The 27,203-nt window shown below is 49.8% G+C and overlaps 1 protein-coding gene across 2 annotated transcripts in view; it reads left to right on the top strand.

The window, feature by feature from the left end:
- KCNK9 (potassium two pore domain channel subfamily K member 9) overlaps positions 1-26,939 on the top strand; it is a 105,238-nt gene extending 78,299 nt beyond the window's left edge. The window contains exons 2-4 of one of the 2 annotated variants that reach the window (XR_010135056.1): positions 8,671-9,512; positions 15,110-16,448; positions 26,179-26,939. Coding sequence is in view for 1 of the 2 variants with exons in the window: in XM_055348251.2 (XP_055204226.2) it covers positions 8,671-9,512 (842 nt within the window). In the remaining variant the exon portion in view is untranslated. Of the gene's footprint in view, positions 1-8,670; positions 10,641-15,109; positions 16,449-26,178 lie in introns of those variants that run through there. The other variant, XM_055348251.2, reaches the window with a different exon arrangement.
- Positions 26,940-27,203: the final 264 nt, after the last annotated feature.

Here is a 27,203-nt window from a genome sequence, read left to right as displayed (position 1 = left end):
AACCACAAGAGACACAGGGGCGTGTGAATTGCAAAGTGCTTTGTTGACAAAACTGTTGTGGGTTATTTGTAGTCTGGCTAGGGTATTAGGATGTGTACTCCGGGTTGGGTGTTAATCACTTACAGTGAAACCCTGGCTAAAGCCAACATATTTACAGGGGAACAGAATGAACTGTCTGTGAGCTGGGCTCACTCCGGGTAGGACAGGCTTAGAGGCAGGGTGAAACATCTCTGTACAGCTTCCCATTTCTGAGATCGGGGTCGGGATGTTATCCTTCTGTGGCTGAGTTCATCCTCCTGATAGTGAAATGACTGCAGGAGCTCCAGACCTCAATCCCTGGCACCCTCCAGTCTGGCAGGAAAAAGCCGAAGCCTTTGAGTCACCAGTCAAGCCCCAAACCCTGAGGCTTTTGCTGAAACCATCAGAGTGCCTACAAAGTACCGTTCCCTTCTTGGATTGAACAGGAGACCAAGCCTGTGTGTGGTGCCCAGTAGAAATTGGGGTTGTGTTATATTGCAAGAGGAGGACTTGACACACCACCACTGATATCCCTTGTCCATGAAAGAATGAGTTGGGAAAAGCATTGTCGAGTGTAAAGTGCTGTGCCACTGCAGGAGGCTGCTTCATTCCATATTGCCCTTGCCAGAAGGGAAGGTTAAGGCTTAGAGGATCTACGGTGTCTTGCCCAAGGTCATAGTAAGCAGGAGATGGAGCCAGGCCCAGACATTGGGACCCACTGATTCCTGCCCACGCTACATGCGACCCATGCATCACTTTGCTTTTGGTGTTTGCAGACGCCTGGGTTTAAATCACGCCGAGTTCATTCCGGGGCCTAAGCGGGGCTGATGCTCATGGGAGGATGAGTGGGATGCTTGCCGCAGGCTTCCATGGGAGCCAGGTGGGAAGCCTGAGGCCCAAGGGCAGCTCTCTTCTCCAGCCTGCTCCTCCTCCAAGCCACCCTGAGTCATTCTTTAATGGAATTGGTGGCTGTTTTAATTCTTACCAGCACAAACTTTGCATGTCCTTTATAAATATTTCATTCTCTTCCAGCAGGAAATTTCTCAGTGCCTAAATACTTGTATGGCCATCTCCTTCCCGTGCTGGGCAGCCTGTCCCAGGGAACTGTGGGCTGGGGGAGACAGCCATGGGCACCCCTCACCTGCATGACAGCCGCTCCAGCTCCTGGAATAGCCAGGCTCCCTGGGAGACTGGGGTTGCAGTGACAGAAGAGAAAGAGGCCCAGGGAGGGAGGTGACCATCCACAGTCCCTACGAGGGCACGGTCAGGGCTCAAACCTGGACTGGCCTGACACCAGGGACTGAGCTCCTCCACTCCACCCCACTGCAGTGGGAATTCAAAGCTCAGCTTGATGGCTTCTGGTCAAGGGCTCCAGTAAGCGGGGTAATGTCCTGGGCATTCCCAAGTGGAAGGAATGGGGGTAGTAATGCTGCAGAGGCAGGAAGGTAAAGGCCCTGCTCTGTCTACCTCTCCCCTGAATAAGCTCCACAGTGGAGGGCAGAGGTTTAACCCTTTAAGTCTGTGAAGGTCCCTCATGGTCTGGATGTACCTAGATTGCCAGGGGGGACATGGGGAGCCACAGACAGCTCTTGAGTGCTGGAGTGCAGGAGTGAGGCAGGTCTGCAGTCCACCTGGCCCAGGCTGCCCTATTTGCCTTTTTCCAGTGGGGACAGCCCACTGGATACTTTGAGTGTCTTTAATTAAAATATGGAGCTCAGAACAGGTGCCTCTTATGGTCTAACCTACATGTATATAGTATGCATCTTGCACTACTATGTTCCATGTGCTTAGAGTATGTTTAAGTGAAATAATGCTGTTCAGAACAGGAGAAGCTGGGAAGCTTCTGGTACCTGGTGGCTGCCATGACTTCTGGGAAATCTCGCAGGAGCCACTGGGGAGTGGCAGGTGTCTTGAAGTGAGTGCTGCCTTCTAGCCACAACTGGTTTTTCGGGGAGCTCCAGACCCAATAGAAATGATTAGTTTTATTTTCCTTGTCCTCTTCCTCTCTCCCCTCTGGGAAGATGGAGCCTATTCATTTTTTTTTTTCCTGTTTTGTTAGCCAGCTGCAGCAGAGAGACGAAGGCTGCTTCTCTGCAAAGCCTCTCCCAGGACAGATCAAAGAGACCCACTAAGTATATTAAAGAGGCCATGAAAATCAGGCTGGATGATGCTGTGTCTTGGGCAAAGCTGCCCCCAGCCACCTTGGGCCCTGGGCTTAGGGATTGGCTGGGATTTCCAGGCAGGCCTGGGAAGATGGAAGTCACTTGCACAGCAAGGCATCTGGAGATACCATGTGCTGCCTTCTCCTCCATGCTGGGCTCTGGGATCTGCACAGCTGAGTCAGGAGTGGGCTCTGCTCTCCTCGGGAGCTCACGGTCTGGCCCAAGGTGGCCCAGGCTGTGACTCCCCAGCAGGGCCAGTCAGTGTCTGGATAGGTGAGGAGTACAGCCTGTGGGTGCTGTCCTGGGAGCCCCCAGCCTTCCACCAGGGTCCGGGGCTGGGAGAGGCACCCAGTAACCAGCTAAGAAGGCCCTGTGGAAGCAGGCAGGCTGTCAGTTCCCTTGGGCCCAGACATCCTTGGCTACAGATCCACATGGGCACTTGGGGGCTGGAAGGTCTGACCCCCAAGGGCTGCACACCAGCCTGAGGTGGGGCCCAGCTCTCGGTGAGGGGACCCATGAATTTGGCCAATTCTGGGAGGGGCCTGGTGAGGGGGCTGATTCTCATTCTGCTCTGATGCACATTGTCTGTCCCGTTTCACAGGTGAGGAAGTAGAGGGGTCCTCCCAGGGTGCTCAGGAGTCGTAGTGCACAGCGCAGAGTCTGCTCAGGAGTCATAGTGCCCAGGACAGAGTCAGCTTTTCCAAGTGGGCTTTGCCATTTTTACAATGACTGTCCCCTTTCCAGATCTGTAGGGCAGGAACCCCGTCACTGGCCTACCCTGTCGAGTTGGGCATCACCGGCCCCCGGGTGTCAGTTGCCTCTGACTGTGGAGGTGGGCCGGGTGAACTGGAGGTTCTCTTCTAGGGCTGGCTTCACTTAGCAGGTGACCTAGGATGCTCCAGACCCCTGGGTGGGGCTGCCACTTGAGGGGTTGGTTCCATGTGCTGGGACATGGGGCTGGGCTGAGCTGGGGGTCTTCCTGGATCTCCTTCACCACTCACATCTACCCACCCTGCCTGGTCCTGGGCACTACCACCTGTCGGCAAAGCTGAGCAGGCCAGGGGAGGGCAGGTGGGTGGGCAGAGCAGGACCCTGGAGCCTAAAGCACTGAGTGATGCAGGGACCAGCCGGGCTGAGAAAGCTGGGACAGCCACTCAACTGGAATCGACTGTAAGCTCCCTCCAGGGTCCCTGAACATGCCGGCATCCTGGAATCTTGGGAAGGATGGTGTTGGGGATGCTGCTGCTGTGTGAGCAGTGCTGGAAACCAAATTTCAGGCTGTCAGTTCTGTCTGTCACCAGCGCCACTATGGTTAACCTCACACCCAGAGGCCTGACTCCGTGTGACCATCTGGACCGGTACCAGGTCCCAAAGGCAGGCGTGTCTAACTCAGCATCCCCCTAGATGTCAGCAAAACAGGCGGTGAAGCTCTGGAGATGAGCAGCGTGGGCTGGCTGCGTCCCTTGTGTGCAGGGGCTTTGTACCCTGTGTGTGGTCTTTGCATTCCTCAGTTGGTGGGGCTCTGGCTTAGGGCCCTGCTGTTGGCTGGGTGCCTGTAGGGGGTGCCAGGCATCGGGTTAGGTAAGGATGATGTGGCCTCTTGCGGGGCGGTTGTGGGTTGGCAACCCTCCTGCAGCCTCATCTTACATGTCTGTGAAGTGGTTCGAGTGACTGAGGCTGCTTGGCTAGATCTCACCCGCAGTCGGAGGTGCCCATCTGGGAGTCCTGGTTTCATTATCTCTACCTTTAGTGCCCTGTGTGTCCCTCCTGAATTTTGTGCAGATCCATTTCAGAAGTCTCATTGCCAAAGGGATAAGTGATCCCTTTATGATGAGGGAAGTGTGGCCAGTGGTGGGTGGGACTTCTGAGATTCTGCCACCTCTGTGGTCCTCAGAGATGGAGAAGGTCACCACCCTGTAGTGCCTGGAGGGTAGGAGGAGGGGGCGGTAGGGTATTGTAGGAGCCTGGAGTCCTAGAGGGAAAATCCACCTGGGCATGTGTGGTTCCTGAGCTCACAGGTGGGGTAGGAGGTAACCAGGAACAGACAGCCTAGGGGTCACCTGTGGCCTTTCCACATCCGTGCCCCAGCCTCTATCTGCACCTGCTCGTGTTGGGCACTGGGCAGGGCTCCTGGTACAGGCTGGCTGGAGCCCCTTGGGAGATTTCCAGGAAAGAAGTTTTTGTGGAATCCCCTGTGCCAAGAGCAGGTCCCAGGGCACAGTCAATGGAGATATCTGAATGGGTAATGTATGAGTAGATGCATGAATGTATCTTCTGACCCCTGGGCGGGTGATGCTGGGATATGTTCATTTGCAGATGGGAAAAAAATGGTTTCTCAGGGCTTGAGCTGTCACACAGGTGCTGGGGGAATGTATTAGATTTGTACCTCATTCTCCTCTTGGGAAGAGCTTAGAGGCCATCTTGTGTCACGTGTCCAGCATACATGCATTTTCTATGTTCTTTGTTGTATCTTCTACATACAATCTGTAGACATGGTGTGTACTACTAAAACGTGCAGTCTGCAGCATATACATAGGTGTGGCACATACACAGCCTGTGTCATGTGTGTTCTACAGGCGCACACACTGCATAGACAATATTTGCTGGTGAATATGGGTGCGCTGTAGTTATATGTGCCTCTTGGTCTAATATATCTGTAGATAGTGTGCTACTATGTCACATGTGCCGTTATTCTACACGTTAGGTTCCAAGTGTACACTGTGTATACTCTGAAGTCTTCATAGATGCCATGTATGTGTGTTCTGTACAGGTATTTGGGAACATCTGACATGTGGACTTAATATTCACAGACCTGTTTGTACACAGTACCTGCAGTGTTCTATCATAAGCCCATTTGTTAAGCAGACCCAGGGGAAAACAGATAGTGTAACAGGGTCTCTGCAGGAAATAGCACTCTCACACTGAATGATTAATAAATGGGCTATTTATAAATTCTTCTTGAACACGTAGGCAGGTTTGGGGGGAAGCAATGAGGGCTATGTGGAGCACCAGTGGAGAGCTATTAACATGCCAAGGCTGCAGTTCCTGGAACTTGTAGAGAGTAGCTGCTGTAAGCCTGCTGACAGATGTGGCTAGTTGCCGAGGTCGTCCTCCTCTTCCCTTCCTCTGATCTACTGGGGCTGTCCATTGGATGGACCCAACTGGAAACCAGAGGGCAAAGGGACCCTTGATGTAGCTCACAGGGTAGAAAGCAGGGTGTGGCTGGGAACACCTAAATAGGACAGTGGAGGATACCCTGTACCACCTTCTTTTTCCTAGAAGGCCTTGGGAGTCCTGAAACTTGTCTCTCACTTGAGAGGGAATGGTCCTGTTCCCCAGACCACTGGGACCCCAGGAAATGTGTTAATGGGGAAGACCCCTGAACCTCAGCGCTGTTCATCTCCCATACTCTCTCATGCACGTGTCTTACCAAGGGATGTCATCGATGCAGTGGACCAGTGAGAAACACTATGGTGTGTTAATGATCAAGTTCTTTCATGCTCTAGTAAGACAGCAGGAGAATTGACCTAAGCCTGAGACAGGACATACCAGTGTACTGCTGTCTAAGCCCTGTCAAGGCAAACTGCTTATTTTTACTAGCAGGAACAGAAGTCAGGGTGGGGGACCCTGGCACCTGGTATGCAGTTTTTGACCCAGAAAATGCCGTGGTGATTTCTTCCAGTAAACATATCACATGTGGAACATTACCACTTAATAAGAAGTTTCCAACCACCTCCTGTTATTCTTATTCTCCAGCATTCCAGCTGGCTTTTTTTGTATCAGCTCTACAGGTGAGCTATATGGAGATATAGTAGGATTCCCACCCCTGCATCTTTTATATTTACCCTACTTGTTTGCCAAGATATGCCTTCTTTCCTGAAGACTTAAGTTTCCATCTGGTGTCCTTCTCCCCAGACAGAGCAGCCTTCAGTAATCTTATTGTGCAGATATGCTGGTAATGAACTCTCTTAGTTTTACTTCATTTGAAAATGTCTTTGTTTTGCCTTTCTTGAAGGATAATTTCTCTGGATATGGAATTTTCAGTGAGCAGTCTTAGTTCTTTACAGCCATGCTTCCACTGCTTCCTGGCCTCGTTGCTTATGTTTAGAAGTAAGCAATATTATATTGTTGTTTCCCTGTATGTGGTATATTATTTCTCTCTGGCTACTTTCATTATCTTCTCTGACTTTAAGCAGCTTGACTCTGGCGTGGTTTTCTTTGTATTTGTCCTGCCTGGGGTTCACTGAATTTCTTGAATCTATAAGTTTGTGTTTTTCATCAAATTTGGCTATTTTTTTGAGATGGAGTCTCGCTCTGTCACCCAGGTTGGAGTGCAGTGGCACAATCATGGCTCATTGCAACCTCCACCACCTGGGTTCAAGTGATTCTCCTGCCTCAGCCTCCTGTGTAGTTAGGACTAGAGGTGTGTGCCACCACACCTGGCTAATTTTTGTATTTTTACAAAATTAGTAGAGATGGGGTTTCACCATGTTGGCCAGGCTGGTCTCAAACTCCTGGCCTCAAGTGATCCACCTGCCTTGGCCTCCCAAAGTGCTGGGATTACAGGTGTGAAGCACTGCACCCAACCTAAATTTGGCTACTTTTGGCCATTATTTCTTCTTTTTGTCTGATTCTCTTTCCTTCTGGGACACCTTTTGATATTGCCCTACAGCTCCCCCCAGGCTTTATTTTCAATCTTCTTTATTCCTCTCTGCTCTTCAGATTGGATAATTTCAATTGATATATCTATTATTTCAGCTTTTCTGTTTCCCCACCCTGTCCTTTCTGGCCTAACTTTGTCATATCATCTTTTCTTTCATAAGGACTAAGGGGTTTCAGAGGGGTGTCAGAGCTCAGCGCTAGCTGGGATTGAGGGCCAGAGAGGATGGGGGGAAGGCCTTCTGGAGGCAAACATGTGATGTCATTTTTCAAGTGAGAGTTTGGCCCATGGGGGTAGGTAGGTTATGGCACATATTCACACCACCGGAGACAGACAGACTGAGCCACAGGCAATGAAGCCCTGATGGAGAAGTGTGAGCTAGAGCAGTCAGAGGCAGCTTCGTGCAGGAAGGGGCGGCAGAGGATCCTGGGGTCTGGTAGGTCCCTACTGTGTATCAGACTCTTGGCTAGGAGCTGTCTGATCTCGGCGGATCCATACAATGCCACCTAAGAACAATTATCCCATGTAACAGATAAAGACACATGGGTTTGGAAAAACTTATGGAACTCAAGGTAAAGAAGCAAGCTAAGTGACCATGAACATGTGACAGGGTCCCATCAGGGAAATCTATCTTGATGGGCAGGATTTTAGATGACCAGGTACATCCTTCAAAATTTCAGTCCAAACACTGTCCATTATCCAGGTTTTTATTCTGGGTAGTGTTAGTCCCACAGTTTGAACCTACTGAGTCTCTTGTTCCTTCTGCCATATTGGGAAGATCCCATCCTGGTTCTGACATTGTCACTGACCAGCTTGGGTGACCCTGCAGCTGACTTCACCTATTCAACATCATTGCCTTCATTTCGAATGTGAGGAAATACAGGCTTGACTTGGATTCCCTGCAGCAACCACGCAATGAAGTTGCATCAAGAATTTCAAAAGTACTTACACACATAAGGTCTTTAAGGGTTGTTTCCTCATTTCTATCCAGGCTCCATTCACAGAGTGGTGCAAATTTATTCATTCCTTTATTAAATAAATATTTTACTTTCTAGGTATGGGGGAATACAGCAGCGAACAAAACATTTTTAAAAGTATGCCTTTGTGGCATTTACATCTCACTCTACAATTGCCTCTCTTGATTCAAAGTCTCTGCTTTTGAGCCTCATTCTTGGCAGTTGAAAACTCTGGGCTGAAATCCCAACTCTGAAGAAATCAAGCTACCCTGCTATTAAGTAACTAACTCAGTTTTCTTGTCAGTGGGGTTGGAATCATTATGGTTGTTTAGAGGCTAGAATGAGGTGATGTATGTAAGAGGATTCAGCACTGTGCCTGGCCCATGGCAGGTATCATTCTTTGAAAATCCACTCTTCATGTCAATCCATAGTGGACATAGAGAGGTTTCTCCCTTGGGCTTGGTACTTTTGGAGTTCTCTTAGTAGTGAATCTGCTTTTTTCTTTTTAAAGCCTTTATGTGGCTCTAAGATGGCATTCGAATGTTCCTCCATCCCCTCTCAGTGGCATATTGCAAGTGACATTGGTTCTTCTTTTTCTCTTCCCTTCCATCCCAGCACATCCCAACTCCCCTCCCTACTGAAATGTTCCTCCCCCCCTGCCATCCCCCAACCTCATGTGACTTCTAAGAAAGTGGCTCTCCTTTGTTCTCCTCCCTCCAATATATGGCCACGCCCCTCTACCCTGCAGAGGAAATTCCCCTAGTACCAGGTCCCTCTGCATTGCACTGCACTGCACCAAGTCGACCCTCCCTTCCCCCAACCTCTAGAGCCCTCCTCACTTGCTCTCTCTGTTCTTCTCATCCCCTTCCCACAGGTTATGGGCACGCTGCACCTGGCACCGATGCGGGCAAGGCCTTCTGCATGTTCTACGCCGTGCTGGGCATCCCGCTGACACTGGTCATGTTCCAGAGCCTGGGCGAGCGCATGAACACCTTCGTGCGCTACCTGCTGAAGCGCATTAAGAAGTGCTGTGGCATGCGCAACACTGACGTGTCTATGGAGAACATGGTGACTGTGGGCTTCTTCTCCTGCATGGGGACGCTGTGCATCGGGGCGGCCGCCTTCTCCCAGTGTGAGGAGTGGAGCTTCTTCCACGCCTACTACTACTGCTTCATCACGTTGACTACCATTGGGTTCGGGGACTACGTGGCCCTGCAGACCAAGGGCGCCCTGCAGAAGAAGCCGCTCTACGTGGCCTTTAGCTTTATGTATATCCTGGTGGGGCTGACGGTCATCGGGGCCTTCCTCAACCTGGTCGTCCTCAGGTTCTTGACCATGAACAGTGAGGATGAGCGGCGGGATGCTGAAGAGAGGGCATCCCTCGCCGGAAACCGCAACAGCATGGTCATTCACATCCCTGAGGAGCCGCGGCCCAGCCGGCCCAGGTACAAGGCGGACGTCCCGGACCTGCAGTCTGTGTGCTCCTGCACCTGCTACCGCTCGCAGGACTATGGCGGCCGCTCGGTGGCACCGCAGAACTCCTTCAGCGCCAAGCTTGCCCCCCACTACTTCCACTCCATCTCTTACAAGATCGAGGAGATCTCACCAAGCACATTAAAAAACAGCCTCTTCCCATCGCCTATTAGCTCCATCTCTCCTGGGTTACACAGCTTTACCGACCACCAGAGGCTGATGAAACGCCGGAAGTCCGTTTAGGTGTGGGGAGGGAAATGGGACAGAAAAGTCATTTGTCATAGTTGGTGTTAATTTCCATTGGTCCAACTCGTCTTTTCTTATTTATTTATTATTGTCATCATTATTACTTTCTCTCCTTCCTCCTTTCTTGGTCTCTTGGTCTCATTTTCCCCCACCTTTCCAGCCAGACAGAGCAGGCCAAAGGGAAATACAGGCCCATCCTCCTCTGAAACTCACATCTGAGCATGAAGCATGGATCTCCTTCCTTCCTTCCCAGCAGACTATGCCTTACATTTCTCACCCCACCCACCCCATCTCTGCAGTGGTTTTCCCGGGACAGATGTGAGACCAAGACCACGGAGACAGAGCTGAGAGGATACCCACCCCAAAGCTGCACATCAGGCTCAGCCTTCAATCGCCTACCCTTAGTGGTGTCTCTGACCTAACTCCTTTCTCTTTTCCTAAGGACTGAGTGACTGTGTGTGTGTTGTGTGTGTGCTTCTGTGTGCACGTGTGTCGTGACAAAACGGGAAGTATTAGGTATTCCGTTTTCTTTCCCATCACACGTCATAGCCTGCTTTTGGCTGCTTCCAAACAAAACGGGAAGACAAAACCCACAAGGTTTTTGATTTATCGTCTTTTGCCAAATCAAGCATGTTTCATTAAGCAGTTCTTATCCCTGATGTGTCATGGCCCTATTTTCTAAATGCTAGGTTCTAAATTATATTAATGTTTTTTAGGGGCGGGTGGGCAAGACGACCCAGACCATTTTAGCTTGCCAGTTCAGACGTTTTTTAAAAAGCATGCACTTTGTTAAACTGGTATGCGCTATCAACAAGAAAACTAGAAATGGAATAATCCAAAGCCAATAGCATTAACTTATAAAAGACATTTTTAATTTTGTCACCTCCAGTTCCAACAATTTACCATGCAACTGGAATTGTCAGGGGAAACAGGAAAATTGTTGGAACCCCAGAGTATCTATTTCCCTCTTATTGATGATTTTGTGCAGCACCTACCTGCATAAATAAGAATTATAGTGTTGGAATGCTTGGGTGAGAATGGGTATTAGTATGTGGCTGTGGTTCCTTTTCCTCATGAAAATTGACAGGGCATTCCTCATTAAAAATACATATCTATTTCAAGAAATATCGTCTCTAATTGCATTTGATTTGTAAATAGGGTAAAGTTCACATTGGTCTCAGGAAGAGTTTAGAGGCAAGGAGCTATGTCTTGGCCTACTGGGAACTTGCCAATCTCAGGGGAAAATTTTGTCTGAGTAGTGTAGAAATTCCTCCCTACTCTCAATAGGGGATGACCCCAAAGGGAAGACCTGCTATCCTCTTGGGGGAGGTGGTGGGGGTAGTTCAGGCTGTAGAATATGGCACATTGGAGGCTCTTATAGTAACAGGCTTAAAGGACAGTTTGACCTCCAGATTCACTGAGGGGACTTTAATTTCCCTCATTACCATCCCTGCCATTTTCTAAAAATCACCCATTCATCCATCCTCCCATTCCTCTTTTGTAAACGAAGTTCATGGCTCTTGCATGGAAATGGACCTTGGCTATACTCAGAAGGAACACGGTTTACTGGCCTGTCTCAAGGCCCCAACGAGATCTCCCAGAAAGGAGGCTTTGCTCCCTAGAAAGAGTAGACCTACAGGATTTCTTAAAGGAGACAACACCTGAATGCCACCAGTCCCAAGCATTTGGGCCAATGGGCTGAAACACTGGAGCATTCAAGACTCCTCTGAAAAGGCTGTGCATGTACTTTAATGCTACATCCCATGTTGAAATTTCCCCTTCGTCCAGGACACAGGGCCTTCGAAGGAGTCTGCGAACCTCAGATTCTCTAGGCCAAAGTTGACAGTTCTCAACCTTCAAGGTCTTTATTGATTCACTTGTTTTAAGATTTTGTTTAATGGGAGGCCCTACTTGGGGCTCTAAGATCTGTCCAGAGAATAGCAGCAGTTCAATTTTTTTTTCCTCTTGGATGAGATTGTTGACTCTAGGGGGTCAGAGGTATAAAAGCCCTAATGCATTTGCAGAATGCTTTATGCTTCAGAAGAGTGTGCCTGGAATAAATGTGGGGTTCTCATGAAAACCTTTGTAAGAGGTGCCTTCAAATGGTTGGGGGGTGTGATCTGATCTATGACGACACCAAGGCACTGAGAGGGTGATTTGCTCAGTGTCACAGGCTGGCTGTTGACAGAACTGAGACAGGTGTCTCAGTCTGGAGCCCAGGAGAGTCCAAGGAGCTGACTTCACACCACCATGTCCTAACTTAGCCCTTGGAGGAGGGCGCCTGCCTTTTTCCCCACTGGGGGCATGCAGCAGGCCCTTGGAGCGAATTAAAGGGACGCTGAGACCACCCTGCATACAGAGCTGGTTTCTCCACTACACTGTCTGTGTCAACTTGGTCATAGAGGAGCCATACTTCTGCTTGAATGCCTCAAGTAACAGAGAGCTTCTCTATTCCCAGGAACTATAGAAAACATTCTCTCTTCTACAGGATTAAGGATTATAGGACGAAGTCTTTTCTCCTCACATGACCACTGACATAAGTAGCTGAGGCAACTTGTAATTTATCTTGGCTCTATTTCCCTCCTATGTCTTCTCTTTGCTACCAGCTTAGCCCTTTGAAGGATGGTCACTGAGTCTTTCAAAGTTAAACATCCTTGTTTATGGTCAGTATTTAGGGGATGGAGGCAAATCTTGGTTTGCTTGGTGATGTTCATTTTTTGCTCAGATGGTCCATCTCTTCCCCCTACTGTGGTCTCTGGCCAAGGAGATATCTAGGTATAGCATGAAATGGTCTCGGAGTGGGGAGGGCAGGGGCCAAGTTAAGGGTTCAGGGGCCAAGTTAAGGGTTCAGGGTTCTTTCTTCTCTGAATAAAACAGCACTAAACAGAGATGCCCAACTTCTACCACTCAATCAGCATTAGAATCAGATCCTCAAAGCCAGGAGGAAGCTTGGTTCAAGTCATCTCACTGAGCAGCCTTTATTTTCAGAGGAGGACATTGAGGTTCAGAGAAGGTGAACACTTATCTAAAGGTCACAGAGATAGGATTCTAGGTCTTCCCACTGATTTCTCCTCTACCATGTTCCTGGCTACTTCTGTTGCTATTTACAGCCTTCTGAAGATCTCTTGTTGCTGGACGATTTTAGTTTCTTAGCCCCAGGTCTCTCTTCCTCCCTCTTGCACCTAGTAATTTCTTTCTTTCATCCAAGTGATTCTCATACCCTTCTCCCAGTTAACCATGCCCATTCAGCAAGGTGGTTGAAGTCACAGCAGGCTGCTTGGATGTAGGGTTCAACTTCTGTTAGAATGAGCTCAGGAAGAGCCACGTGCTACCAGAATCACCCAAGGTCAGCCCACCAGCCAGTACCTAGAAATCAACATGCCTTGTAGGTATTTAGGGATCATCAGTACCACCGCCCAACCTTCCTCCTATATTTGGAGTGGATAGATGAAGATTGAGCACTCTTAGTTGAAAAGAGTTCAAGTGAGAGTAATATCTCTAAGACCCCTGGGGGCAACACTTCCTAGAGACCATCCTGCTATAATCTTCACTGCACCCATCCTGGGTGGAAAGTGCTGTGTTGGCCTTCAGCCTGTTAGACTCTTTTACGTAGGACTGAACCAACCCCTCTGGGTTTTGAGATACTTGGTTGTACCTACAGCTAGTATCAGATCTGTTCTTTCCACCCGCACTGCTTCATCTTGAAATCCTGGCAGCCCCTTAAGCACAGCGAGCTGCCTGGCTCTACATGTGAACCCCCTTGGAAGCATCTGCACGCTCCCACTGTGCATGGCTGATTGGGAGGGGAATGCCTGCATTCAGGCATGGTCACAGCAGCTCATTTGCAGCCCAGGATTCCCGCTGGGGTCCATCATCCTTTCAGGAGAGTTGGCAAATGGACTTAGATCACTGTCCACAAAAGCCTCCTTGGGAGGTGCTCATTAAAACCCCACCCATCAAAGGGAGGGAGATTGATGAATCTCAGCTCACCTGTTCCTTATCTGTGCACAGGGCCTTAAGAGAACATTGGGACAGTATGAGAAGCTTGCAGATAAGCCTAGGCAGGTCGTTTTTCTCTGCCTCATCCATATCTGGAAGCCGATGGGTCCTGATTCTCATTGACAATCACTTGCAGCTGGAAGCTGGAGGGAAGAACAGGGTTTCTCAGAGGCCTCCCTTGTCTGTGCACATTGGCCAGGAGAGGGAGGTGAGCAAGGAGAAAATGACCAAAAAACCACCATCACTGAGGCTTATGGCTCCATTTCTTTTTGTAATATTCTTTTTCAAATGACAGGCCCCAAGATACCCTTTGAAGCCCTCTGCAGAGGCACCTGCACCTGTCCTATCAGTGCACTGGCCCTGTCATCAGTGAAGCACTCTGGCAAACTGTGGCTTTGTTCTGGAAGTGGAGTGACTTGGGGTCTGTCCCCATGCAGGCCAGCTGCCTGTGGGTCTAAAGTTGGTTTCCTCCAGAGTCGTGGCCAGCACAGACCCTGGAAACACCATAGATGAGGACAGGATGGCAGGCAGGGGACCTGTTATTGTGCTGTGCTCCACTGAGCTCCTGGAAGTCATTTCACTCCCTGGGCGTCTGGGGCTTCCCCATCAACACAACAAGACAGCTTGGGTGAGATTTATGGGCACTTAGCACAAAACCAGTTGGACCCACAAAAGCATTTGGCCTGGATGTTCTGATCCCTGGGCACACTTGAAGCTTGAGCCACCCAGAAGAAAGCCAAAAATCACTTTGTTTGGCAGGGGATGGGGAGCTGGGGAAGATGAAGAGGGACCGGCAATAGCAGAGAGAACCATGGTGGTCACAAACCAAGGCCAGGTGCATTCTGGGCTCCCCAAAGCGCTGAGCATAAATCCATTCCATGTGGTTCTTTCTTGACCACACCTGATAGAGGCTGCTGATTCAGGAAAACAGCAAATCTATGACCATGGTCCCCCACACTGACCTTCTATGTTGAAGATCCCAGAATTACAAAGAATGGTCCAATGAGCTTCCCTAGACCTCTCGCCCAGACCCCCAGCCTCAATACTTTGCCACCCTGCTCCCCAGCTCTCACTCAGATGTTTGGACGATATGTCGTCATGTCTGCAACTTTTCAGTGGTTCAGCCAAAGAAGAAATTGTCCGCCATGAACAAGAGCACTCTCCTAATGGTGCCATTGTCACGCCTAAGAAACATTCATACAATCTTATTGTCTGATAGACTGTATGTAAATCCCCAATTGTCCCAAAAATGTCCAAGAGCTTATTGAGTCTAAAATACAACCCAAGATCACCTCCCACAATTGCTTGTCTTGTTGTTCCAGACTTCCCCCAAATAGGACGTCCCCATCACCATTTCTGTCTTCACAATGTTGGCCTTTTTGAGAAGTCCTGGCCAGGGTCTTATAGAATAATGCCCTGTGATCTCCTCTGCTTGTTTCCTCAGGTTAAGACAGTTTTGGCAAAAAAAACCCAACAGAGTTGATGTCGAGCAGCCATGATTTATGCATTTGATGTTTGGCTCTCTGGGGACCTCTGTGGTAACTGCTTTCATTGTGGATAAATAAGTCGTATTAAATGTTGTTTTCCTCTGTTAGGGGAACTAACTGCACATTCAAGAGAGGCGTCCGTGGATGCTGGGTCTCACTGCCAAAGCCGAACACGGCTTCGGGATTTCTGCCTTCTCAAGTGGACCTCTGCTGTGCTGGGCGAATGCCTCTACTCATTCCCCTACACAACTGTGGGGATGGTCCAGCTACACATAGACAGGAAGCCCAGAGAAACGCTCGATGTGAGGGTCCCCGCAAGCCAGTCGGGCTCTTTCGGCACCCGGCCCCCCCAAAGCTCCTCAACGAGGAGTAGAGACTGCCAAGCCCTTCCACTCATTCATCATCATAAAAATGTAACTTGCTATGGCAGCCTCTTGGCCATTAAGGGCTATACTTTGTGACCTCTGTCCTTGAGATCTTTGCTCTGACAAGTTCTATAGCCTTCTCAGTGCTGCTATCGTGATGCAGTGTCCCTGCTGTGGCTAAGTAACCTTTCGTTTTGATCAAGATTTGTCCACGCAGACTCCTACCTCTGCGCCTTTGCCCGTGCCGTTTCCACTACCTGGAAGGTCTCCCCGTTGCTCTCCAGCTTTGAGGTGGAGACAGAGCATCTCACACTTCCTTTTGGTGTCTCCTGACCCTTTTGCTCCCTGCTGGACTTGGCGATGTCCTCTTCTGGGCTCCCCTAGTCCTTGTTTTGGTTGTGAGTGACCGCACCAGGGAGCAAACCTTCTATGGCCCCGGCCACAGGAGAAGCAAGCACTGGGCAGTGCCCCAGAGGGAAGGACCATCGCGAGAATAAAGGCACTGAGATGTCTGGCATCTTGCCCAAATGGCCACTCATCACCGTGATTGAGGCACGTCTTAACTTGCTGAAGTGGAAACAGGGTAACTCAATGCACGCCTCTGCACCATCCCTGGAAACCAATCCAGATCTATGAGAAGAAAACTGGTCATCACAGCACTGGTGATTCAACGGCACCTGCCTGGCAGGGTGGAGTGTGCCCCATACAACAGGGCTGGAAGCTGCCATGCCAGGTATTTCTCATAAGGCGGGTACAGGGATGGCACCAGACTATGGGAGCATACTTGTGATGTCACTCTGAAGAAGTTGGGCCCCGTGATGGGAATGTCATCAGGAAACTGGGTCCACACTGTTTTCTTGTGGCAACACTTCTGGTGGAGGCTGCGAGGGGATGGGGACATGCACCAGGAGTGACTCAGGAACCCCCAGCCTCTGTGGCCTGGCTCCTGCCCACCCCTAGCTCTGGGGCCTTGAGAGAGGCAAGCACACACTCTTCTCGCCTCCAGAGAGCGGCGTGGGGGTGTGGATACTGCTCAGGCCCTGGCATCTCGCACGCCTAGGACCAGCCTCTGCCATTCACAGGTGGGTGGTGGTTTTGCCTCTCTGAGCTTCAGTTTCCCCACCTTTAAATTGGAGATTATACATAACACCTACTGCAAAGAGTGCCTGTGAAGACTAGATATGATGTGATGACATTTAATGGCACCTGCTCTGTGCCAAGCACCCTGCCAGTGTTCTTATACATGTTTGCGTTTCTCATAAAAGCAAGGCCCATGTCTCCCAGAGGAAGTTACTCTGGGGGCATTGGACTTGAAATCAAACTATGGAGAAAAAAGTGATCAAGTCTGGTTGAGGAACTCAGGCAGGGCTTCATGGAGGAAATGGGTTTCAGAAATCATTGAGGCGAGCCTTAGAGGAGCAAATGGGTGCTATTTTAGGCAGAGACACAGCGCAGGCAAAGGCATGGGCCAAGGCCCAGGGGTGCGACAGCACGGGGGGCACAGATTCCATCCCACCGTCAGTGGAATCCTGCCACTCTTGGGAGACATGACACAGCATAAATCTCAAGGCCCTCCACAAGCTGGCCACATCCTAAGTCATTCAAGCCACTCTTCTGCTCAAGAACCTTCCCTGACTCCCTAGTGCCCACAAAGTTCGTTTATGTTAAGGTCCTGCACTCTAACCACCCTAGCCCGAGTCTCAGGCTTTCAGGGAGGCACTATCCATCTAGATGTCCCTCCTGGGTCCTCCCCCCCATAATAAAATTCTAAAAATAGATCCTGGAGTCTCACCAAACTTGAATTCTGTGGCATCCCCTTGTTTGGGTGGGGTTTTGACAGGCAGAGGACATTAGCTTGAATTTGCATATGGGGATCTTTCTGGATAAGATCTTGGTCTTTCACTTAAGCATCCTGGGGTCTTGTCTTGATGAAATCTTCTGCTGGTTTTACCAAAGACTAGCACGAAACTAACAAAAGGAAAATGCTGTATAAAAGAAGTTCTTAAGCTTACTTGGCATGAGGAACTTGTTTCCTGATTGATTTCATGAAAAACAGTGATCTTGACTCCCTGCATCTGTGCCCTCTGGGACTGAAGCTGGCTAAGGCCTTATGGGCACTTGCTCCCCTCACCCCCCAGGAGATGAGACCTATGGGTCTGTCACCCAGCACAGGGTCCTCTGAGGGTGTCAGATGATCCAGGAGTGCCTACTGTCATGGTGAGTGCTGGTGACCCAGAGGTAGCAGCTCCTGGTGGGAAGCTCTGTGTGCAAAGCTGTTCCCGTCAGGACTTAGAAATATGAGCTTGATTTTGAAATGAGGCCTCTGGGTGGTGGAGGCTGAGGGAGGGCAGAGGCTGGGGTGAGGGTGGGATGATGTACAGGAAAGAAGTCAAGTTTAGGGAACATGGGTGGAATCAACACTCAGACTTTGTCTTTGTGATTTGCTGTGTGACCTAGGGCAAGACATCCCACTCCTCTGGGCCTGAGTTTTCTAACTTACAGACTAAAGGGTCTGGCCAAGCTACCAAGGCCCACTCCACCCCGCCCCAGTGTCCACCATGGACAGGACGCCAGTGTGGGGAGGACTGGCTGAGCTGACTTCAGCTGCATTGGAAAATATCCCCCCTCCACCTCCCCCAACACCTTCTGTTGCAGGTGACTCTCAGATGCTTTAGTTTTAATGACATATGGATCCTTAATTAACCAACAGCCCTGTGCAATCTTTGCTTAATTTCTTGGTAGGCTCACCTCCCATCCTCACCACATGAGGTGCCCTGCTCTAAAGGAAGAAAGCCTTAGCCAGTTGAGCTGTGGGTCATCAGTATCTGCAGAGCAGCCCACAGGCCTGGCCCCTGGAGCTCACCCTTCCTGGTGGGAGAGGGGCCTGCCCCTGCCCAGCATTTACCTTTGGGCTTAGCCTGAAGCAGCTGTTCCACCCTGCCATGTCTTCCTCTGGGTTCCTCACTCCAGGGTTCTCTTTGCTTCCTGGGAGAATATGTCCCCCTATCCCCTTCTGAGGGCCACTTGGCCCAGCAAAGGGCCTTGCCTCAGGTCAGCTTAGCTCAGCTGGGGCCCAAACCTCTTAGACTTGCATATAGTGTAGCACCGTGCAAGTGAAGATGTTTCTTCCCGCTGGCACACTCACTCTTCATGCTAGGTAGCTGGGGGGGGGGGGTGGGGGTGGGGGCAGAGCACTCCCATTTGGCATATGGGGTAACAGGGCTCAGAAAAGTGGCAGAGCTGGAACTCCAATTCAGGTGTCCTGACTGCATATTTCCAGGTACCTATCCTGAAGCTCCCGGAGCGGGGCGGGGTGGCACGGGATGGGTCCCTCAGATTGCCATGAGGAAGGGACATAGATAGGAGCATGCCTCAGGAGGAAGAGGGAGGGGGTGTCATCTCCAGGTCAATCAAATACGTATGCGGGGGCGGGGGCAGTGGGCATTTCACATCAGCAGGCATCAGAGAGGAATAAGTGCCAGGTCAGCCAGAAAAAGATGTGCTGAGTCTGCCAGTTCCTTCACCCAGTTCAAAAGCCCAGCTCTGGGCTCAGCACCACAGACAAAACCATAAGCCAAGAGCCACGTTCAGACGAAGCCTTTGATTGTTACTAATCACACAGAGCTTTGTCCATCTTTTCTCTGTAACAGTGGCCCCCAGAAGGCAGACCTGAGACCAGCAGTAGTGGGGTCTCTGGCCTGAAGGGTGGGCTGGTGGACCTGAGCTGGGTACGGCGTGCAGTACGTTGTGTAGTAGAATGTGGCTGGAGGGCGCAGGTACCCCCCCACCCCACCCCGCCCCCCCGCAAAGACTGCAGTAGCCCTTGCACAGGACAGGGCTCTGTGGCGGGGGTGCAAGAGCCTCTGCTGAACCCTCCCACACTGTGGTGTGACCCAGGCTGGCCGCCTGTCCCAGGAGGTAGATCTGAGAAAGAGCTAGAGAAGCACAGTGATGCTCAAACATCTGGTAAATGCCCCACTAGAGCCTTCGTTTCCCCGTCTTCGAAGGAAGGATCTGGAGAACAGGACTGTTCTGGAAGGATTGGGGGTGGAAACCCCTGTTCTGCAGATGCTGCTGTGATAAACCATCCAAAACACTGGGTGGGAATCTGCCCCCAGGGTGGGCCTGGGTTTTGTCTGAAGCTTTGTGTGGGACTCACAGGTTGGCAGGGAATCTGGAGTCGGTGGGGAGGCAGGACTTGTCCTTGTCACCAGCACCTCCCTCAGTGTGGTGACAGTTGGTCCTGGCACCTGAAGGGTCCAGTTGGGAAGACAGAAGGGGGAGTCAGTTCCTTGGAGACCTCTATGCATCCAGAGAGCAGTGCTTGATTTCGAGGAGGGAGGTCTTGTAAGCTTCAGCCATGAGTCTTTGCCTCTTAAAGTCTGAGCTCTCAGCCTTGCCTCTTCTAGCCAGCAGGCACTGGGTGGTGTAGACATCAGGGGCCTTCCTAAGCACCCAACCCTGGTTCCTTTCCCTCCTCATTTGTAATAGGACCACTTGATCTTGGCAAGTCACTTATCCTTTCCTACAAAAGATGAAAAGGCCAGGTGAGATAAGAGGCAGGTGTCTTCCAGGTAGATACTGGTGAGGATGAAGTGACAGTGTGGTCACATCCTGGACTGATATTTCAGTGGGGGAATTTGGAGAGACAGGGCCCAGTCTTTCCAGCAGTGGGCTGGGTTCCTACACAGGGGCCAGATCCTGTCTTCCAAGGACATCACCTGTTTCAGGTAGATTAGTTCTGTAGACTCCCTCTCCTCTCACTGGAGAGACTGTCCCTCTACAGAGCCCTTTTAATCCTTCTGATGGATTTTCCCATCAGATGGGGGTCTCCTTGATGACCCCAGCACTCAGTGCCCAGTGAACCAGATGCCTGGACAGTGGTGTGGGTGGGAGCATGCTCCAGGGAACCAAATTCCACTTCTCTCAGATGACACAGCTATGAGGCATGAGGGGCTGCAACAGTGGGCCCGGCAGCTCCCGGGGGCCCCTTTGTGCAACTCGGGCTGCCGATTCAGCCATTTCTCCAGCCACTATTGACTGAGCACGTTGAGCATGTGCTGCCTGCTGTCCTTACTGGGGGCCATGAAGGTGAGCTAGACGATGAAGTCCTCGGCTTCATGGGACTAAGATGCCAGTGGACCACAGCCTCCCTGATGCACAGAGTCTAGAAGCAGGGCCAAGGAGCAGGGAGCAGGAATGGGAACTAGAACAAGTCTGGGCAACTGTTTTACTTTCTCACGTGGAATTTTAGAAGTTGGGTGGAAAAATAATATGAAAGGAAAAACACAATTAGTGGGAACCCAGTGAAGCAGAACCCACAATTAACAAGATTTCTCTATAATTTGATAGCTCCTCAGAGGAACACACTCCTGAAAAAGGCTAATTATATATTTGTTTGTTCAGCCCACAAATAGCATTTTGACAGCCGTTTTGTGTGTGTGTGGGAGGGGGGTGTGGGGGAGAAGGACCTTATGAGATCATCTCAGTCCACCCTCTGCTTTATCAGAAATCTCCACTAAATAGATATTGCACTGGGTTAAGCAAAACTGTTGATTTTGTTGATTAAAATTTAAATAAGAAAACAGATTAACCCCCACTTGAGGGATTTGAAGATATCAAGTATATCCAAAAACATTGATGAGGCGGCTTACAGTTAAACACAGACACAGGACAGAGATATCAAAGATGAGTAGAATTTAAGCCACTGAATTAAGGAGAAAAACTTCCAGTCCATTCCCAGCAGGCCAAGAAATTGCTGATAATCCCTCTTAGATGTACAGTATTTTTTACTTCAGCCAACTGTGTATCCTTGTACCTTAAAACATCAAAAGGAAAACTTGTTGCTTTTGACTCCAGGCATAGAAGAAATTAAGCCTGAATTAGTTCCAAACTCACACCCATCAAAATGATTGGCATATACTCATGGGGCACCTCCTGGGGAGGGTGGGGTATGGGGATATGGACCCTCGTGCATCCATCTGGGGTATGTGTGTGCATGTGCATTGACCGGATATCTGTGGGTCTTTGGATTTTTGTGTTCCTCCTCTCCAGCCCCCAGCATAGCTGGGCATTTTTGTGACTGTGCAGTAAGGGGACCTGGATTTGGTTCTTATGAAGATGCTACCGGAGGCCTGCCACAGCACTCCCTGTGGGAGGGTGATGGAAATCAGGAAAGTTCTAGCAGAAATGGGCTTAGTTACCTTGGGACTGTTTGTTCACATTCTAGGAGGATGAAATGGTTGGTCCCGGACCCTTAGCAGGACGCACCTTCCTCTCCCTTGGTGAGTGGGATTTGAACAGGCCCTATTGTGGTCAAGGTGTCAGGCCTTTGGTAGGAAGCTGTATCAGATTTGGCAAAAATCAGCAGTTCAAACTCATCCATAGAGAACCAAATTCAAAAGGAGCCTACTGCTTCTATTTTTTTTCTTTTGTTCATCTTCTCTGGCCTTCTCTGTGGAGATGGCACCTTCACAAATGGCCTTAGAATGCCGTTCTGAAGTTCAACAGAATGAGACAACCATCAAATGAATATCAGAGGTATTTATTATTGTCACAGCTTACCTAATATTTTTAAAAAAACTAGTAACTAATGTTTACAAGTCCAAGTAGACATCCAGCCCATGTAGAATATGTAACTTACACAAGGGTTTGCATCTTTCTTTTGTAACGAGTGCGGTACGCAGCCCTGTATATATTTTACAATGTCTTTACAGAAAAAAATCATTTAATGTGGTGTTGTACAATAATGCATTTTTCTAATTTTTTTCCATTAAAATCTCTATGGCACGTTTACAAATGTATCTTGGTCTTTCTTCACTGAGAAAGGTTGGACAAGACCTGCTTTGATGCCTCGTCTTCCTGCCTGTAAACCACATTCTGAAAGAAGAGTGCAAGGTGGACAGTCCTGGCTGTATACCCTGTTTGCTCTTGGTCTTCCTCATTGTAGACAGGCCTACTCAGAGGCCTTTCCCCTAACCAACCTCGGTCAAGTAAGGAATTTGCCTTAAAATACAAAACTATCCTTCTTGGACTTTATGTGCTGACTCAGTTATTTTGTGCAGCTTGAATTGGATCCAGGAACCAGAAAGTAGATGAGCACCATTTCCAGGAGGCAATGAAACCAAACCAAACCAAACCAAGAGTTTGACTTCAACTGAACCGAGACCGGATTTGCTGATTTTTGTTTTTCTTTCATGGCCAAGGAATCTGAGTTAAAAATGAGGCAAACCATGCTGCCCTTTTCCACCAGTGTGTGTATGGACACAAGAAGGGAAAACGAGGCAGTTAGCAGGTGCTCAGTGTTCTTTATATCGAAGGCAAATCTGCTCCTTCCAGATCCAAGTATAGGAGCTGCCCAAATATTGGGGCTCCCGAGCTCCACCTGGAAGGCTCATGAAGACAGGTTTCTGGGTCGTGCCCTTAATCTGGATCCAGGATGGGGCTGAGAAGGTGCATTTCCAAAGGGCACTCAGGTGATGCTGCAGCAGCTGTCCCAGAGATTAATGGGAGATGCTGGCCAAAAGCAGACCATGGCCACAGGTCATGTTCCTGAACCTGGCCACACAAAGCCAGGCTGTTTTTTGTCTTTCTCAGAGGCCATGCCTCCTCTTTCCCTGCTTACCTGCTCAGCTCTGTTTGGCATCCCCCAGGGCCTACCCAGGGCTCATCCAGGAAACAGATGGGCCTGAGCCCTGGTAAGAATTATTAATTCTTAGTGATTGAGGCTTAATTTACATACAGAAAAACTTACTCCTGGGTGTTCTGTGTTCCGTTCTCTGCATTGTGACTTGGGGTCTTAAATCCTCTTAAAATGTGAATAAGGACGGATTGCTTTCTCTCCTCAACCCTTCTGTGGATGCCTGGCTAGAAGCCAGGTCTTTCCTACCGGTCAGCTTTGCTCCTATCTGCGTGCCCGGCTTGTGCTCCCCATGGCGTGCAGATGCGCCCGCGTGGCACCCCCACCTGCTGTTCCCTCAACCAGCAGCTCTTTTCACCCCACCTCCTCCCGTCCCACAGTGTCTCTGCTCAGATGTGACCTTCTTGGAGGGCGCCTCTCCAGCCTGCTTTCTCCTCTAGCACTGATCACCGTCTGCCACTGCTAAACACTTGACCTGTCTATTGTGTCTCCCCCAGGGAAGCATGAGCCCCACAGGGCAGAGGACAGGGACTTTCACTTGCTTTATTCATCCACAGCTCTACCCTAGAGCCACATCTGCAGACAATAGTCCTTCAGCCTTCCCTGAATACCTAAATGATGGGATGAAGTCAGAGTCTGTGCCCTGGAGAGCCAGGGAGGCTCTTGCATCCTTCTCTTCCTCTGCTCCTCCTACCCCAAACATTAGTCTCACGGCCTGCGCTGGCCCTGAAGGAGAACTTCCTGGCTCAGATGGATCCAAGGTCCCCAGCACCCTGACACGTGAGCTCAGGGAGGCTGTGGGACCGTCCAGCTCATGAGGCAGGGCCTGTTGCTAAACTGCATCCTGGGGTCCAGTGGCTCCAAGAATGTGGACTGGGGATCCACAGCAGGGCTGGCTCTTGGTTTATGACCTAAGGCAATTTCTATTTCTCTTCTCTTTGGAAGACAGTTTCTATCCTCAGTGAACCAGGTTAGTGCTTCCTAAGAACTCTGTGCTTTCCAGAATCTTCAAGGGATAATATGGCTGAGTTCCTTTCCTGGCTTTTCTATTATTTTAGCCAAGGCCCAAGCTCAGAGGGACACCCTGAGCAGGTTGGACAAGACCTGCTTTGATGTCTCGTCTTCCTGCCTGTAAACCACATTCTGAAAGCAGAGAGCAAGGTCGACAGTCCTGTCCGTATACCCTGTTTGCTCTTGGTCTTCCTCATTGTAGACAGGCCTACTCAGAGGCCTTTCCCCTAACAACCTTGGTCAAATAAGGAATTTACCTTAAAATACGAAACCATCCTTCTTGGACTTTATGTGCTGACTCAGTTATTTTGTAAGTAACTCAGTAAGAGGGCAGTCGTGGATGAGGCAGTTTTGAGTCCCTGGCTAATCAGTGCAGGATCCACAACTTCCTTTTGCTCCCTATTGAGAACTCTGTGTGATCAGGACACCTGAGATTCTAACCCCACAACAGCGCCTTCCCCTCTCTCCGCCACACCCCTGCTGCTGGTCATTCAATCCAAACACACGGGTGCTTGTGCCGCTGCCCAGATGAGGAACTGGGGGGCAGGTGGGAGACTTTTGAGCATATTCCAGGGAGTCTTCATCACTGTCATCATTGTTATCACCGTGTACCTGTTAATGGAAATAATGGTCACTTAAAATACTTTTCTGCATATCTTGGTTTGTTCCTCCATCATGTGGTTAGATTTTCACTAAGTCCTGTGCAGGGTACATTTGGGATGATCTGATGAGAACCGTAGGAGCACACCACAGCAGGAATACACAGCATACTTGTTGTGAGGTCCCTTGAAGAGGACACTTGAGGAAAAAGCAGTTATGCTCTAGGGCAACTGAAACCACGGTGACAAAGAGGTCATGACTGGCAGCGATATGCCACCATGTAAAGAATGTGAGGTTTCAAAGGTTTTACTCCCCTTTTCTGCAAGTGGAAAATCCTATCAATTAAGAGCCACAGCAGATGTTCCAGCTTGCAGGGGCCAATTTTCAATTGAGCTCCTTCTCACGTGAGCACCTGTGTTATGCTGCAGGATGAGCAGTATCAGAACTTCTTTGTTTTATAATGATTCTCACAAGCAACCCAGAGGGGTGGGCCCTACCATTTAGTATCCCTGTGTCCTTGGTCACTTGGCTCATCTGCAAATGGTCAAGTAGACATTATTAAATAAGACATAGGAGATCACCTGTGCTAAGCAGTTCCTATCATCGTGTGGTAGGCATTGCGTGCTAAGTTCTTTTCTGGTAATCCTCAGAGCATCTCCTAAAATGCTTTCCATAGCTTGCTGGTCTCATAAGGTCTCCCCACCACCCTCCAAAAAAATGTAACAGCCATTGCTGCGTTCTAAGTCCCTTTTGTGCAGATTTACAACTCACACCAGAAGACCTCTCACAGTATTTACCGTCTTAAAGAAAAATTTGAACTTTGCCAACCTAGGCGGTTCCTGAGCAAATCTGATCAATCCGTTTTCCCCGGAACACTGGTGGCATTCATCACCAACCCATCCTGCACAAGGCTGTGCAGCAGCCCCTCCCATCTTTGCACCCTCCAGGCCTATCAGGGTTGCACTTCCTGGTCCCCTGGGTGGGTGCGGTCATGTGATTAGTTCTGGCCAATGAATCACAGGTGAAGCTGCACAGATCACTTCCCGGCTGCAACCTGAACTGTGTGAGACCCTCCAGGACTTTCTTTCCTTCTGTTGCACTGACAGGCAAGTTTCAAGATAGTGGCTAAGCCCAGGTCCTGAAGAGAGGAGGTAAGGTGGGGACTCCCCAGCTGGCCCACGGTGGACACAAACGGTGAGAAAAAACCTTCAAGCCACTATGACGTAGGGGTTTGTCAGCCTATCCTGACTGCTCCAGGTTTGTTCCTGGGGACACCGTTCCTCAGGCGGTTAGTGCCTGACACATGCAGGTTCACAATAAATATCTGAGTTAATGACTGGCTGACATCATCTTCCCAAACAGTAAGAGAGGTCTCTATAGAGACCCTAACATGCAATAAAATCTTACATCAGGAGCAGGGGGTCTTAATTATCTGGGTTAAATATTGCCCACTCCAGTTTCACCCTCATCCAGGGACTTTTAAGAAATATTTCATCCATAGAGCTTTTCCATTTCAAATGTGATTTTCACTTTCAATTCTTTGTGTTTCCTCCTTAAAACAGGACCATGCAGGCGGCCCCAACAGAGGACGGGGACAGCTCTCTCCTGTAAGTGAGGCAGCCTCATCCTTCCCTGGATCCTCAGCATCTCTTAACCAGCAGTGGCAGAGGTTGAATTAGAATGGCACCAGCTTCGGATAAAAATCCAGATCTCGCTTTTCAAAATGTGTTTAGAGCTGGTGGCTGTAAGGAACCAATCAAGCCTCAGCTGTGATTCTAATCCTGCCAAGTCCACCTGAGAGCCGACTCATTCATCCAAAGAGAGAACGGTTTGGATGGAGCTCAAGGTGCCTGGCTCGCTGGCATAGCCCAGACAACCTCTTAAAGGCCGGGCCACAGAGCTAGAAGGTCTGTCACTACTCAGTTGGGGAAATTGTCTGAGAAGTTCAAGTCCACTGCCTCGCAACTCAAATGAGTCAGCCTCACCAACCAAGAATCGCGTTCATAAACAGACTCAGAGCCTGCATGCCGTGGGGTTTCCCCGTCTGCAACTCTGTCACCTGGCCCTCCTGCAGGGCCCGGCGGGGACTGGGGAGGGTCAGTGCTCCCTGGGGCGGGGACTGGGTCTGTTTCCAGGCTCAGTGCCTCCGAGTCATACAGATGCCAGGTGGTCCTGCTGCTTACCCTCGCTGAACCTCAGGCTTCTCGTGTAAACAGGGCGCTTTTGAGGAATTATTATTAACATCTCCCTGTGAGTCAAAGCACCTACTGAGATAATGTATGTGATGCTTGTAATAAATGCAGCTACGTGCCAGGCACTCTGAGATGCTGCCTTTGTGGTTATTTTTAGTTCAGCCGTATGCGTGCCGGAATGTGTTCCTGTTGGCTGTGCGTCTACCACGGAAAGTGGCTTCTAGCATGTTTATCTGCCTGGCACCTGCCCCTTTTTGCTGCTCCTTGCAATAGCCCAGGCTTGAGCCAGGGTACAGACCCAGAACCCCTTGAATGAAAGGGAGACCCAGTGCACTTGAGGAAGGACCCTGGTACACTGCCACACGTTTATCCTGTGAATTTTTCTCATCGCCTTT

This window comes from Gorilla gorilla, chromosome 7 (genome assembly GCF_029281585.2).
Source record: "Gorilla gorilla gorilla isolate KB3781 chromosome 7, NHGRI_mGorGor1-v2.1_pri, whole genome shotgun sequence".
Taxonomy (NCBI): Eukaryota; Metazoa; Chordata; class Mammalia; order Primates; family Hominidae; genus Gorilla; species Gorilla gorilla.
This window is presented reverse-complemented; position numbering and strand designations above follow the sequence as displayed.